The sequence below is a fragment of the Sciurus carolinensis genome, chromosome 15 (assembly GCF_902686445.1).
Source record: "Sciurus carolinensis chromosome 15, mSciCar1.2, whole genome shotgun sequence".
NCBI classification, from domain to species: Eukaryota; Metazoa; Chordata; class Mammalia; order Rodentia; family Sciuridae; genus Sciurus; species Sciurus carolinensis.
This window is the reverse complement of record NC_062227.1, coordinates 36,342,169-36,358,655: the sequence shown is the minus strand read 5'-3', so window position 1 is coordinate 36,358,655 and position 16,487 is coordinate 36,342,169. Positions and strand designations below refer to the sequence as shown.

General features: G+C 35.1%; 1 protein-coding gene across 1 annotated transcript in view; it reads right to left on the bottom strand.

Annotated features, from left to right (window-relative positions):
* Taf4b (TATA-box binding protein associated factor 4b) overlaps nt 1-16,487 on the bottom strand; it is a 146,965-nt gene that overhangs the window by 64,165 nt on the left and 66,313 nt on the right. The window contains 2 exon segments of the mRNA XM_047525878.1: nt 2,247-2,377; nt 6,977-7,146. Of these exon segments, the coding sequence (XP_047381834.1) occupies nt 2,247-2,377; nt 6,977-7,146 (301 nt within the window).

The window sequence follows — 16,487 nt, the reverse complement described above, 5'->3', positions numbered from 1 at the left end:
AAGGCATACCATTGTGTAATCATAAATTTACATAGGGTAATGCTGTTTGATTCATTCTGGTATTTTTCCCCTCACCCCCCCACCCCCTCCCACCCCTCTTTTCCCCTCTATACAGTCCTTCCTTTCTCCATTCTTGCCCCCCTCCCTAACCCTAACTCTAACCCTAACATTAACCCCTACCACCCCCCATTATGTGTCATCATCCACTTATTAGCGATATCATTCGTCCTTTGTTTTTTTGAGATTGGCTTATCTCACTTAGCATAGCAGAGACTTTAATACCCTGCTTTCAACAATGGACAGAATATCTAGACAGATGATCAACAAGAAAATAGTGACTTAGTACCATAAACCAAATACATCTAACAGACATGTATCAAATCAAAACTTAATGAAAGCAGAATACACGTTCTGCTCAAGTGCATGTGGAACATTCCCTTTGGATTTTTTGTTTGTTTGTTTTGTTTTGAAGTACTGGAGATTGAACTAAGGAGCACTATACCACTGAGCTATATCCCTGACCATTTTATTTTATTTTGAGACAGGGTCTTGCTAAATTCCCAAGGATGCACTCAAACTTGCAGTCCTCCTGCCTCAGTTTCCCAAGTACACAGAACCCAGTACATATGGAACATTCTTTAGGCAGATTGCACATTAGTTTACGTAAGTGCCAATAAATGTTTGAATTACACAATGTATGTTTTCTGACCACAGTGGAATGAGTCAACGACAGAAGGAAAACTGGAAAATTCACAAATATGTAAATTAAACCATATACTCTTAACCAATTAACCAATGGGTAAAAAAAAAAAAAAAACTCAAGAAAAAACTTAGAGACAAATAAAAAAAATACATACCAAAACTTACAGAATGCAGTGAAAGCAGTGCACAGAGGGAAGTTTATAGCAGTAAATGCCTACATTAGGAAAGAGATCTTGAGGCAACAACCAAAACCTATACTTAATAGAATTAAAAAAAAAAAGAAGAGCAAACTGAACTCAAGTTAGTAGAATAATAATGAAGACTTTAGTGGAGATAAATGAAATTGAGAACAGAAAAATAGACAAAATTAATTAAACCAAAAGTTGGTTCTTTAAGCACATCAACAAATTGACAAACTGTTAGCTAGACTGACAAAAAGAGAATACAAATTAGAATCTTAATGAAAGTAGGATATTATCACTAACTTTATAGAAATAAAAAGGATGAGAATATTATGTATTATGAGAATATTATGAACAGTTACATGCTAACAAATTAGATAACCAGGAAAAAAAAAAAAGGACAAATTCCTAGAATTACATACACACACACACACAAGTTATTTGTTTCTCCACAGCTTTTCTCCACTGATCCCCTATTTTTGTTATCAATAAATTCTCATAAAGATTTATGCAAGCAAGAACTTCAGCAACTATATGTATTTCTAAACTTCTAAATGAAGCAAAAAGAAGGAAAATAGAATGATTTCTCCAGGGAATTTATAGGTGGGTGGTGTGGTGGATGATACTTTTTCTGAATTCCTTTCAACATATTTTTAGAATACCATGGCAATGACCAATTTTGCAAACTCAAACCTTGTAATTTATATGTACCACCTGTCTTCCAAAATCTAACTATTACATTTCTTGATAAAAAAGGAAAGAATTATCATATTTTTTAATTTAATCCCAGGTTATCTTTTATTTTTAAATCCCTAATCAACCATATATTTGCCGTCTCCAACACTATACTTCAAATACATCAAGGGCTTTCATCCTGTTACAGCAATTCATTTAGTTCACACCTCTAGGGACAAGACAGGCTATCCTTGCATATAGTTTTTATAAAAGCAGCCAAGAACAGTAAATAAGTGGTACCAGTAACAGCACTTGATGCGATCACGTAACTTACTAAAAAGAATAGGAATGTAGCGGAGTCCACACCACTGAAGAGAACCAGTATTTCATGCTAATATACTTCCTTCCCAATCAAACTCTCAAGGAAGAGAAGCCTCAGGGAGAACAGATGCATATTACAATCTATACCAACACAGAAGTTTTGGATACCATTTCAAATTCCAGTTTTTGTTATGTAAGTATATCTATATAAAGTCAATTAAGAATACTTTGAATTTCTACTAATATGAAATATATGGCTCAGCCATTCTTTTAAAAATACAGTTAGAATATGAATCCATGCTCCAAAACTACCCTATAATGCTACAGAAGAGACAAGATTTGTACTTCTTTAACGACTTCCTTTACCTTGGAAGTAGTCATTCGATGCTGAGCAATTGTCGTCAGTTTTTCTAGAAGGCCTCGTAATCTCTCCTGTGTTGCATGGGAGATCAAGTTCACAGCATCAGAGTTAAGTTCCGTAATGTCATGCTTTTTACCTGTGGAAGCAGAGAAAATCCATTACATGTTTTAGTAGTGGCTGATAATTGAAATAATTAGCACAGCAGGTATTCTGTTCCCCCTGGAAGTCATACCCATTATGAATAAAGGTTGGAGATTATGATTTTCCTGGTAAAGTCACAACTTCAAAGATCTTAGACATTACATTAATAAAACCTAGCCTGAAGCCTCAGAAAAATATAGACATTGTTTTCACTTAGCCTCTAGAATCATTCTCCTTGCAAGGTCATTTATAGGACAAAGTTAATAAGAACACAAATCAAGTCTAGTGTTCAGGGAGGGAAAATGGTAACTGCAGAAATTAGTGCCATATTCTGTTAATTTTAGTAATTAAAAAAATAGAAAATTACATTTCGCCCTGTTTGGACACTGTTAACAATTTATGGCATTTATTTTCAAGAAAATTCAGAATGTTAAGTCTCTGTTAACACGCTGTCTACAAGACGTACCTACACTCTTTCTGTCCACTACCAATCATACATATATTTTGCACTAACTCATGTTTTGTGAAAATGACCTGGTAATCAAGTTACAAGGTGAAATATGTTCAAAGCTTCATCATTTCACCCACCCTTTTGAATAACTTCTCTCTTCTTTGAATAACCTTTTCTCTTCCTTCTGCTAACTAGGAAAAAAGTTCCAGAAAAACAACATGGACCACATACTCAAGGTAGAAGCTCATTTACATATCAACTTATCAATATTTACGTAGTATTTCTTGCTGGGTTAAACAGCACATGTCTATAATCCTAGTGACTTGGGAAGCTGAGGCTAAGGCAGGAGGATCCCAAGTTTAAGACCACCCTACGCAAGTGCAAGGCCAGCCTCAGCAACATAGTGAGACCCTGTCTCAAAATAAAAAATACAAGGGCCAGGGATATAGTTCAGTGGTAAAGTGCACCCCTGAGTTCAATTCCCAGTACTTAAAACACGCACGCATACACACACACACACACACACACACACACACACACACACAGAGTTGTATTTCTCAGGCACAGTGAAACCATCTTTATCAACAGAGATCTAAATCTAAAGATACAGGCAAATAGGTAGAAAAATTTAAATGAGCTTTTTAAAATACTACTATGATTATTCTTAACATGTACATATACCTGCATAGCAAGTTTTAAAAATTACTGTGATTCCACATACTAATTTATATGAAACATACTCATTTTCAAAGGGTAAACAACTATAGCAAAAATATGCCTTAATTAATTCAACAATTCTTTTTAAAAATTTTTTTGTAGCTGTAGATGGACAGCATGCCTTTACTTGTTTGTTTTTTTATGCAGTGCTAAGGGTTGAACCCAGTGCCTCATGCGTGCTAGGCAAGCATTCTGCGACTGAGCCACAGCCACAGCCCAATCCAACAATTCTTAAATTCCTTGACATTACTGCATAATAAATATCAAACTTTAATTTAAAATGTGGTCTATAGTAAACCAAATAGAAGGAAGACATAATTTTTTCCAATTTCTCCTAAACCACACCTTTAAAATGTATTTAATTATTCTGTAGCAAAACTGAATTCATCACCAATTTCAGATTCATGCAGGGAAAAAAACATGATAAATCTATTTTATCATAAATCTCTGCATAAACAAATAGTGGGGCCTTCTATGGAACGGACAATAAAATTTCTAACAATCCAGTGACTAAAATTACAATTAAACATAGGGTAAATGGAAAATGACATATTTCAGGCTAACATGAAAGTAAATGAGCATTTAAAAATATTCAGTGTTTGGGGTGGGGGGGCCTTTGAAATAATTTCATATGTATTTATAAAATAAAGGTAATTCATCTAACATTTAGAATTTCCAATTCTTAAAATATTAAAAATAATTCCAGGGCTTAGAGAAGAACAAATATTCTGAAGTATTTTCATTAACTGGTAATAAAATGTGATTTATTTAAAGTTACAAAGTTAAATACTGTAGAAATTTCCACTTTTAAGTACAATTCTGTTACAAATTCAACATAGCTGATTAAGCAGTACTAGTTAGTGCTTGCATGCTTACATGATTTTATTATGCCTGTACAATTTAATTTGGGTAATTACGGAAATAAAGGACATTGGCATTTAATCTTCTAACATTATCCAAATAGAAAAAACCATCTTTAAAAAATTTATTTGGGTAAATTTGTAATAGGGGGGAGGGGATAGTTGTGGTTTACTGGGAATTGAACCCAGGACACCTTTACCACTAAGCTAGATCCCTAGCCATTTTTTTTTTTTTTAATTTTTAATTACTTTTAGAGACAGAGTCTCACTCAGTTGCTGAAGGTCTCACTAAGTTGCTGATTTGGCCTTGAACTTGCAATCCTCCTGACTCAGCCTTCCAAGCTACTGGGATTACAGGCAGCCAGCATAATTTAAGTTTTTCCAAGAACAGCCTTGGTTCTGACATATTCTTCAAAGAAGGAATTCTATTATAAATGGAAAACATTCCTAGAAATGCATTAACATAAGTCATGCAATGGTTTTATTTTTTATTGAACCTTAGCTAATTCAGAATTATTATTTTGCAGTTTACTATCAAATTAGATGACAAGTTTGCATTTCATTAAGAACTAAAAATAAAAATAGCTTTCCCTTATTCTCTCAAAACAGAGGCTGCCAAACTATGGCCAACAAGTCAAATACTGTCTCTCTTTGTAGTTAAAAAGTTCTATGGGAATAGTATTGCAATGAATTGAATATTTGTGCCCCCTACAACTAATCAATTCATGGTGAAGCCCTATCCCCAATGTGATGGTATTTGGAGTGGACTTTGGCAGGGGGGAGAGGGGGTAGGAGTGGTTGGGGGGCGGGATAATGAAGTCACAGGCAGAGCCCTATTGAATGGGATAATGAGCCATCTGACAGTTACCTCTCTTTCTGCCACATGAGAACACAGGAGGAGAATGGCACTAAGAAAACCAAGCGGATGTTCATCAAGACCCTGACCCTGTAAGCACACTGATCTCACACCTCCATCTTCCACAACTATGAGAAATAAATGTTTTTTTCATTTAAGTCATCCAGTGTGATATATTTTGTTACAGCAGCCCAAGCAGACTAAGAATAGTCTTGCCCATTTGTTTACATGTTGTCTATGGTTGCTTTGCCTTAAGACAGCAGAGCTGAGCAGCTGTGACAGAAAACATATGGGCCATAAAGTGGCAAATATTTACCATATGGCCCTTTGTGGAAAAAGTTGCTGATCCCCATCCTAAGTAACCAAAAATGCTCTTTCAATGCTAAATTTTTTAATCATACAATCAAGGTTAAATCAAATTAGAAATAAAATTTGGAAGGGAACAGGAATAGATAAACCTAAGTATCTACTTCTACTCTACAATGCTTTAGATAATTATCTGCCATTAAGGAATTAAAATACCAATTAATTATCAAAGAAGGCATAATGCTTAGGTTGCTCCAAAATTAAGGAACTGGTTCCAATACAGTAGTACAAAGTACACATGCAAAGAAGAAAATGCCAGCAAGGAAGGAAGGAAGGAAACAGTTCCAAGGAAGAGAGGTAGGAAAAACACAAACAGCAAACAACATTTCACAGTCAGATTTTCTTAATTCCTATCTTTCAACTACTTGCAAATTCTAGTTTTTCATCATAAAAGAGACAAACCCTTAAATTAAAATAGAAATGAAAAAGTGGTCATTTGTAGAGCATGTAGCAGTTCAAATATTTATTAATTGCAAAGTAGACTTAAAATGTGTAATAGTAATACACTTTGTAGTCCTTATATATGCCATGGACGCATAATCAATCACAAATAATCAACTCTGTATTAAACATTCAGTATAAAACATAAAGGTTCTCACTTAAGTACATTCAAAGCTCCTTAGCACCTGTCCCCAAAATGTGATATGACTGAAGAAGAAGAGCTGGTCCTTGACAAGTCCTGGGGTCAAGTTACAAAAAATAGCATAACTCAAACACAAAAATGCTCTCTGCAACTTGTCCTTTTTTTTTTTCTTTCTTTCTTTCTTTTAAACAATTCATGTGGGGGAGACTACAGTCTTACATGGTAATGAGTTTACGATTTAAGAACAACAAAAGCTAAGTAAGTATCTACATTGGTGTGTTCTCTCCCATATTCTTTCCCACAGTGAAGGACCTGACACTACTCCTGGACCTAGAGAAAATTTCAGGGTTAAGACAAGGAAAAAGGAATTTGATTTCAGTGGTTGTTCCTATAGCTTATAAATACAAATATAACATAAGAGTGTATTTGTACACATATTGCCTAAAGGCCAGATAAGGAATAGGATAGAAAAAACAGTATACCACATTATATATTCATGTAAAAATATACATTTATTCCCCATCAAGAAACTGGAATGAAATCTTACCTTCTATTATCTAAAGTTATGATCTACTCTATTATCTGTTAAAGATTTAATTATATTAAAAATTTATAAAATAAAATACTTCTTTTGATAATACCCAGAAAATCTTGATTAATTCTAAAGATTTGTTTAAGCCTCAGAGTTCCAGGTGATCTCTTTTAAAATATTTTACCTCAACAGGTTTTCCTATCGGACCAATAATCATAACTGTACTTACCAATGTCCAAAATCCTTTTTTGTAGAGCTCCTATGAAAAGAAAGGGTTCATCTTTACATGATTGAATGAGTGTACCAACCAATTCGGAGTTTGTTGCTAAGATGCAGGCATTTTCTTCATTGAGGTTGACCCCTGCCATTGAAGTCACATCATTGATGTCATCTTCATCTCTAATAGGAAAAGAAAGTTATATTTTTTTGGTAGGGTGTGTGTGTGTGTGTCAGAGAGAGAGAGATAAAGGGAGAGAAAGAAACAGAGAATGGGTTACTACAGAGAGCAAGAAAATTACCGATCTCTCCTTTTAACTAATGGCATTACTTTACTTAATTCATCCAATCAAAAGAAGACTTGAAGAATGGCTATCTTTCCTAACAATAATTTAAAATTAATAGGCATCTCTAAAACTAGCACACATTTAGTATAAGAAAGAGGAATCAAGAAGGAATGTTGTCTTCTAGAGTTTATGTTTTCCTCTCTGGTAAATGAAAATACACCAAGAGTGATACGGAATTACACTAAGTCATCCATAAATCCGTTTCGATGAAAGACAAAGAAATGAAAACAGACATTTTTGTTTTCATCCAAGATAGTTAAAAGCTCTGAATATTCCCATAGCCCACTCCATCTTTTTGAGGGGTAGCAGAAACCCCCAGGTCCTAAAAGGTCTGTACCACATATAACTTTTAAGAAGCTGCTTACTCAACTGGCTATTTTGAAATCAAATTGTTAAAACCAGTTTTGTTTTTCTGCTTCAGACTTCTAGGGTTCTCCATTTGTATCAACTGAATACATCAAACCACATCCTCAAGCAATTGGCTACAAAGGGTCTAGATACAAAATATAAAATTACACACATATATATATAGACATACATATAAAAACACAAAGTATGCTTGAGCTCCTTGCTTTGCAACAACAAAATTAAACAGCTATTTCTATCTCATAGAAATGCTGCACAGCTACTGTACTAAGGTGAATATATATATTTTAGGGTAGAGAGAGAAGAAACTTTTTTTCATTTTATTTTTTGTGATACAGGGAATCAACCCAGGAGTCTTGTACAGTTAAAAACAAGCACTCTACCACTAAGTTATACTCCTACCCATAAAAAGAAAAAAATACTAAAATCCTTCCTAGCATCCTTTCTATCATATGTAATAATAGTCAAATACTGGCAAGTAACAGGCAAATATCAATGGATAAGATTATTTCAAAAGTAAGATTAAAAGTAAGATAAAAGTAAGATTATGCAAAAAAGGTGCTGTTTACTTTATTACATTGGCCAAATATTATATTATGTAGTTCCAGGTCAACAGAATTAAATTATGAGTCTCCTTTGTGTCCAGAATGGGGGAAAAAGTTTGTCAAACACTCAAGAAATGAAGCCCTCTGACAGTCAACTTCAAAATGCAGGGGAAGAGAGACCCCACATACAAACATATAGAAGAGAAACAAGAAAAACACAAGAGTTCAAAGTGAAGCAACAAACAAACAGTGGTCTTAACAGTATGCTAACAGCTCAATATTAAAATGTCTCTTCAGTGGGGAAAAAATCTCTCAAAAAAATCAAATGGAGGAAGAAGATCTACAAGCAATCAACAAACATATGAAAAAATGTTCAACATCTTTAGTAATAAGAGAAATGCAAACCAAAACTACCCCAAGATTCCATCTCACCCCAATTAGAATGGTGATTATCAAGAATACAAGCAACAATAGGTGTTGGAGAGGATGTGGGAAAAAAGGTACACTCATACATTGCTGGTGAGGTTGCAAATTAGTGCAGTCACTCTGGAAAGCAGTGTGGAAATTCCTTAGAAAACTTGGAATGGAACCACCATTTGACCCAGCTATCCCACTCCTTGGCCTATACCCAAAGGACTTAAAATCAGCATACTACAGAGATACAGCCACATCAATGTTCATAGCTGCTCAATTCACAATAGCCAGATTGTGGAACCAACCTAGATGTCCTTCAATTGATGAATGGATAAAGAAACTGTGGTATATATATACAATGGAATATTACTCAGCTATAAAGAATAATAAAATTACGGCATTTGCAGGCAAATGGATGAAATTGGAGAATATCATGCTAAGTGAGATAAGCCAATCTCAAAAAACCAAAGGACGAATGATCTCGCTGATAAGTGGATGATGACACATGATGGGGGGGTGGGAGGGGGCAAGAATGGAGGAAGGAGGGACTGTATAGAGGGAAAAGAGGGGTGGGAGGGGTGGGGGGGAAGGAAAAAAAACAGAATGAATCAAACATCATTACCCTGTATAAATGTATGATTACGCAAATGGTATGCTGTTACTCCATGTACAAACAGAAACAACACGTATCCCATTTGTTTACAATAAAAATAAATTTTAAAAAATAAACAAACATTTTTGTTGTTTTCCTAATGACAGGCTGCAAACTGTATGCTTTCCACCAGATAGTATGATATGAGATGGTCTTTATCACATTTAAGAAATTGCTTTATATTTACAGTTTGTTGAAAAAAATTTTTTTTAAATTGTGAAATTGTTTGAGTTAGTCAACCACAGTTTGTGCATATATTGGGCTGGCTGTGGTTTAAATTTATTATTATAGTGTTGTATTAACTGATTTTAATAAATTGAATCACCCTAAAAAAAAAAAAAATCAAATGGAGGATCTGGGGATATAGCTCAGTTGGTAGAGTGCCCACAACCAGAAAGCCCTGGTTCAATTCCCCAGCACTGCCCCCCCCCCCAAAAAAAAAAGGGAAAGAAAGAAAAAAAAAACCAAACAAACAAACAAACAAATATAATGGGCATTACTAGCTAGGCACAGTGGTGTACACCTATAACCCCCAAGACCTGGGAGGCTGAGACAGGAGGATCACAAGTTTGAGACCAACCTTAGTAATTTAGCAAGGCCCTAAGCAACTTAGCAAGATCCTTTCTCAAAATAAAAAATAAAAAGGGCTAGGGATGTGGCTCGGTGGTTAAGAACCTCTGGGTTCAATCCCAGTACCAAAAAGCAGTAGGGTCGGGGGCATTATAAAGGTATCATAAAAGATATAGAATGCTCAGAATGGCTCTAAGAATCAACTTCCCAAAGCATACACTGGAGAAAAACAGTCTTTTACCAAATGGTGCTAGGAAAACTGGGTATCCATATGTAGAAGAATGAAACCCCTTATCCACCCTGCACAAAAGTCAACTCAAAATGAATCAAAGACCTCAGAATTAGACCAGAAACTATGCAACTCCTAGAAGAAAATTTAGGATCAATATTCCAGCATATAGGCACAGGCAACAACTCTCTCAACAGAACCCCTAGAGCTTAGGAAATAATTTGCCAAGAGTTAATAAATGGCATCACATTTAAAAGCTCCTGTACAGCAAAGGAAAGAACTAGGAAATGTGAAGACAGAACCCACAGAATGGGAGAAATTCTTCGCTAGCTACTCTTCTGACAGGATTAATCTCTAGAATATATAAAGAACTTCAAAAACTTCGCACCAAAAAAGCCCCAAATAATCCAATTAATAAGTGGGAAAATGAATTAAGCAGATACTTCTCAAAAGAAGAAATACCAATAGCCAAATAGGTATGAAAAAATGTTCAACATTATTAGCAATCAAGCAAATGCAAATCAAAACTACAGTTTTCATCTCACACCAGGGAGAATGGCAGTCATCAAGAATACAAATAATAAATGCTGGAGAGGATGTGGAGAAAAAAGAACATTTTTATACTGTTGATGGGACTGTAAATCAGTACAACCACTACGGAAATCAGCCTGGATGTTTCTCAAAAGACTAGGCATGGAAATATCATATAACTCAGCTATACTAGTTCTTGGTATTTATCCTAAAGAATTAGTTATCATACTATAGTGATACACATATATACATGTTTGTAGCAGCACAATTCACAATAGCCAAACTATGGAACCAGACTAGGTGTCCAGGAGCAGGTGAATGGATAAAGAAAATGTGGTGTGTATATATATATACACAATAGAATTTTATTCAGCCATAAAGAAAAATGAAATCATGTCATTTGCAGGAAAATGTTTGGTACTAAAGACCATGATGTTAAGTGAAATAAGCCAAACTCGGAAGGTCAAGGGTCTTTGTTTTCTCTCATATGCAGAAACTAGAGAGGAAAAAGGAACGAAAGGTGATCTCATGAAAATTAAAGGGAGATCAGTAGCAGACAGGGACCAAAGGATGGGAGGTGGTGGGCAGAAGTGCTGGAAAGTGATACTGGCCAAATTACATTGTTATACTGTGTTCAAGAACTACTATAAAATAATAAATCCCATCAGTATGTACAACTACAATGCATCAATAAAAAATGTGAAAAAAAAGAATCAACTCCCCACTTGTTATCAATCAAGTAGCATGTCCAGATTTAAACATCTAAACATTTAAATATCTAAAGTGTAAGAATGATAGAAATCATAAAAATAAAGATGGTCCCAAATCTGAGTAAAACATTATTTTAAAAGGCCCTAGAAGAGGGGTACAACACTTGCCTAACAGACATGAGGTTCTGGTTGTGAAGTCCAGCACTGTACAACAGAGTGACTACACAGAACAATAATGTGTGGTATATTTCAAAAGAGCTAAAGGAAGCTAGGCACAATGGTGCACGCCTGTAATCCCAGAAGCTTGGGAGGCTAAGGCAGGAGGATCATGAGTTCAAAGCCAGCCTCAGTAACTTAGTGAGGTCCTAAGCAACCCGGCAAGACCCCGTCTCTAAATAAGATATAAAAAATGGCTGGGGATGTGGCTCAGTGGTTATGTACCCCTGGGTTCAATCCCAAGTACAAAAAAAAAAGAAGAAAAGAAAAGAAAGAAAAAGAAAGGTGCTAAAGGAAAGAATTTTGAATGTTTTCACCACAAAGAAATGGTAAACAGTTGAGGAGACAGAAAATATGGCCCGGATCTCAAGACTGCACAATGTATACATGTATTAAAACATCACATAGCACCCCATACATATGTACAATTACTACCAATTAATTTTTTAGAGAAAACTAAGAATACGTTAGCAAAAGCCGATTCACTCCAAAACAAAATCCTAACCAGTCACTTACCATCTCTGGAACTCAGTAAAATGAATAACTTAGATTAGGTGCTTTGTGAAGTCCCTCTTGGAAACTTAAAAGAATGAGGCAGCTCTCTTTAGACTGATAAAGAATGAAAACATTGCACCTTGAATACATCATCTGAACATAATATAAACCTAGAAAGATACACGAGAAATTCTCCTTCAGAGATGAAAATGGACATGTGGGACAGAAAAAGAACTTTATACCACGTTATGTACCTTTCCATCTTTTGAAAGGTGTACTATAATACGTAGTTTATCCAACCAGAATAAGTAGTTTATTTTTAAAAAATAAACATTTAAAAACACTAAAGACAGAAAATAAGATGAAGCTTACACATATAACCTCATTCCTTCCTTATAAATAAAACTGAAGTTATTCAAAGTAATTTCATAAGACCTATACTCACATACATTCAAGACTGTTTACAAGAGAGATAGGGTGGCCCACACCTGTAATCCCAGCAGCTCAGGAGACTAAGGCAGGAGGATCACAAGTTCAAAGCCAGACTCAGCAACTTAGCAAGACCCTGTCTCAAAATTTTAAAATAAGGGCTAAGGATGTGGCTCAGTGGTTAAACATCCTTGTGTTCAATTCCTGGTACCAAAAAAAAAAAAAAAAAAATTGTTTATAATTTCAGACGTGTGCCAGTACATAAGCTCCTGTAAACTGCATCTTGTTTCTCTAGCAGAGCTCCTGTTGAGATCTCACACACATGCCAGAAGGTCCAGGACCAGGTCAAGCACAGTACATGAACTGAACAGAATTCCTTGAGAAGAAAGTCCCCTGTCTTTAAGAATCCACCAGCCCCTCCCTGCAAATAAGCAGGGAAATAACTGCCCAGTAAGATTTGTTCTTCCCTGTCATCTCTCTTCCTATCTGGCCCAAAGCGGAACATAGTTCCCTTTAGTATAGCTGCCAGTTGCCATGGTTACAGATGACAGGAGGAGCAGAAGAGGACCCCTACTGAAGGAATAAGAAAAGGTGCCACAATAAACAGCACCCATGTCCCAAGCTGTTTAAAATTCCCTCAAGCAAAGGAGGCTGACTGAAGGAAAGCAAAGACAACACTGTTCAAGCAGCATTATCAATAAAGTCAGGACAGAAGAGGAGGGTAATCAAGCCTATGTTTAGGATACCTATGATTCTGATATGGTCTTATTTAAATTTAAAGAAGAAGAAAATGAGAATCACTGAACCAATTTTTAAAGTTTAATGCAGTGCCTTCTGATAAAAGTACTAGACAATCTTTTGTTTTGGAAAATACTCAGAAAAGGAAACTTAATAGTGAGTGCCTTAGCAGAAAAAGCTTGCAATTCAAGATTCTGTGGAGTGGAAAATAGTACTAAGCAAAAAATTTTAAAAATCACCCATTTATCTTGTATTCTGGCTTCAGAAGTTGAACTAATCATTTTTGCTTTTGATAAAGTTAACCACAGTTCATGCCTGCCTTCTAAAATCTCTTCCACCCTCTTAGGATCTGCAATAACACTAGACTAATTCTTCTGAAGAATAATGAATCACATTCCTTTTCTGTTCAAAAAAAAAAAAAACCTTTCATGACCCCACGATATCAGTCTGGCACTAGAGGTCTATCAGGTAGTGATCCCAGCTTTTCCCCTCCCTCCCATTACTTGCTATCAATAGCTCCTACTGATTCCAGCTTCTGCTCAGGATATTCCCTTCTCGTGCTGGTCCTTCAACTCACCTTGCTTGCTTTCTTTCAGCTACCAAAGCCTTATCTATATATACCAAACTCACTTCAAATGCCTATTTTAGAAATACCAGCTTAATTTATTTTCAGAATTTTAAATCACTTCCCTAACTGCTACAACTATGAACATCATAGAGTACATTTTTGTCTGTTACGGTAGATCTTTCAATGACTTTTAATCTAATAGTCAATGTGTTTGCCTTAAACGCCAGTATAACTAACTTTATTGATCATATCAATCATCTATCATTCCTAACACAGTAGTATGTAAATTGCATTTAAATATGTAAGGAACTTCTATGTGCTCAAAACAGTGTCCTGGCCTATTGATTGCAATGTACTGAGTAGCAGAGAACAATAGGCAAAAATGAAGGTTCTAGAATCAACTGACTAGCTTGAAATCCTGACTTCTGTCACTTATTATTTATGAAAAATAAAGCAATTAACCTCTCCAAAACTTTATCTTCAGTAACACAATAATAACAATAGCCCAAACTCAGCCTGAAATTAATGAAGCAATTCATGTTATAACAAAATGGAATTACAGATGCTTCTCCACCTATGATGGAGTTATGTATCAACAAAGCCATGGTACACTGAAAGCACATATAATACATCTAACCTACTGAACATCATAGTTTAGCCTAGATCATCTTAAATAGGTTCAGAATACTAACATTAGCTTACAAATGAGCAAAATTATCTAACACAAAGACTGTTTTACAATAAAGTGCTAAATAACACATGTAATTTATTGAATATCTATATCCAAAAAATGCCAAACAGTCATCACAGAGCATTAGCTGTTTACCCTCATGATTAGATGGGTGACTAAGAGCAGTGGCTAGAAGCCACTGCCAACCATCACAACACAATATCATACCACATTTTGCCAGTTAAGGAAAAGATCAAAATTCAAAAGTTAAAGAATGGTTTCTACTGAATGCATATTGTTTTCACCATCCTAAGTTTGAAAAATCATAAGTTGGACCAAAAATATGTCAGTTAAAGTACCATCTACTTTAACATATAAAGAGCTCCTATAAGTAACTAAGGAAAAGATCAGGGAGCCAATGGGGGGGGGGAAATAGATGAATTATATGAATCTTCAGTTAACAGAAAATAAAAATGACTCAAGATGTTCTATCCCATTTATCACAGAAATATGGGATGTAATTTTTCACCTTTGGAACTAGCGAAGTTGTTTTCTTTGTTTTAAGTTTATCAGAACACATGGAAATATGCTATTTAAGTTTTGCTGCTAAGAATAATTTGGTAGCATAATCTCCAACAAGATCTATTTGGCATTATCTGAGAATTTAAAATGAACAAACCACTCTTCCTAGGCATTGTGAAATAACAGTCACTGCAGCCTCATTTTCCAAGTATAAAACAATGAAAACCACCATCTACAATTATTAAACTTTATTAAAAATATCAAAACACAATGAACATGTGCTAATATTGAACAAACTCCAAGATTTTTAACTGGAAGAAATGAAAAAAGAAAAATATATGAATGTACTATTGTATATTAACATCTGTGCTGAACAAACAATACATACAGTACATTTGTCATATACTATCAATGAAGTACACTACCAAAAACAGGTGATGATGATGAAAACTACAGAGAGAGAAACAAGAAACAGGTAACAAGTTCTAGGCTGACTCCAGGCTGGCAACTTGAGTAGCGGAGAAAAAAATGATTCTTATTTTTTCCCACTTTTGTACCTGTTGTGTTTTTGCAAAAGTGTGTTAATGCTTTATATATTAGCTAGTCTAATAGACAATTCATTTTTAAAATATGAACGAAGTAAGCTGGACAGTGTGGTGCATGTCTATGATCCCAGTTACCCAAGAGGATGAGGCAGGAGGATCACTTGAGCCCAGGAGTTCGAAAGCAGACTGAACAACGTATGAACAACGTAACAAACGTATGAACAACGTAACAAAACCCTACCTCAAAACAAACAATTTTGTGTCAAGGTGATCAAATTCTTTTTTTACATTACTAATTTTCTAAGTCTGCCTTCAATATTCTTTTGCACCTCTCTTGGTCATGGTTTCTCTGACCACAGTATGTCTATAAACTCACACAATACCTTACTTTTCCTTCTCTGTGTTTTCTGAAGTTATTTTTCCTTCGTCTTTCTTATTAACTAAAAGGCAGCACAGTATATCTTAGACTTTAAGTGATTTTAGGAAGCACCTATTAGGCAAATTTAAAATATAGGTCTTGACTGGGGAGATAGCTCAGTTGGTAAAGTGCTTGCCTTACAAGCACAAGACCCTGGGTTCAATCCCCAGCACTGCAAAAAAAAAAAAAAAAAAAAAAGAAAATAAATAAATAAATAAATAAAATGTAGGTCTTACTGCCAAGCACACCTACACAGCATTCATGATTCTCATTCAATAGGTTCTATAATGGAGACCAGAAATCTGACAGTTTTTAACAAGCACACTTAGGTGATAATGACACAAATGGTTGTGGACCACATTTGGAAAACTACTAAGGCATTAAAATCAAGAGTACCAATTCTAGACTTAAAGAGGCCAAGTTTTAGTCCCTGATCTGACAATTATTAGCAGGTCAACTATACAAGTTTCTTTGCAACTCCATTATCAGTTCTTTGTCCATAAAATGAGAATGAAACTGCACCTATCATTAATTTTGAATGAAAACCATACTGGAAACC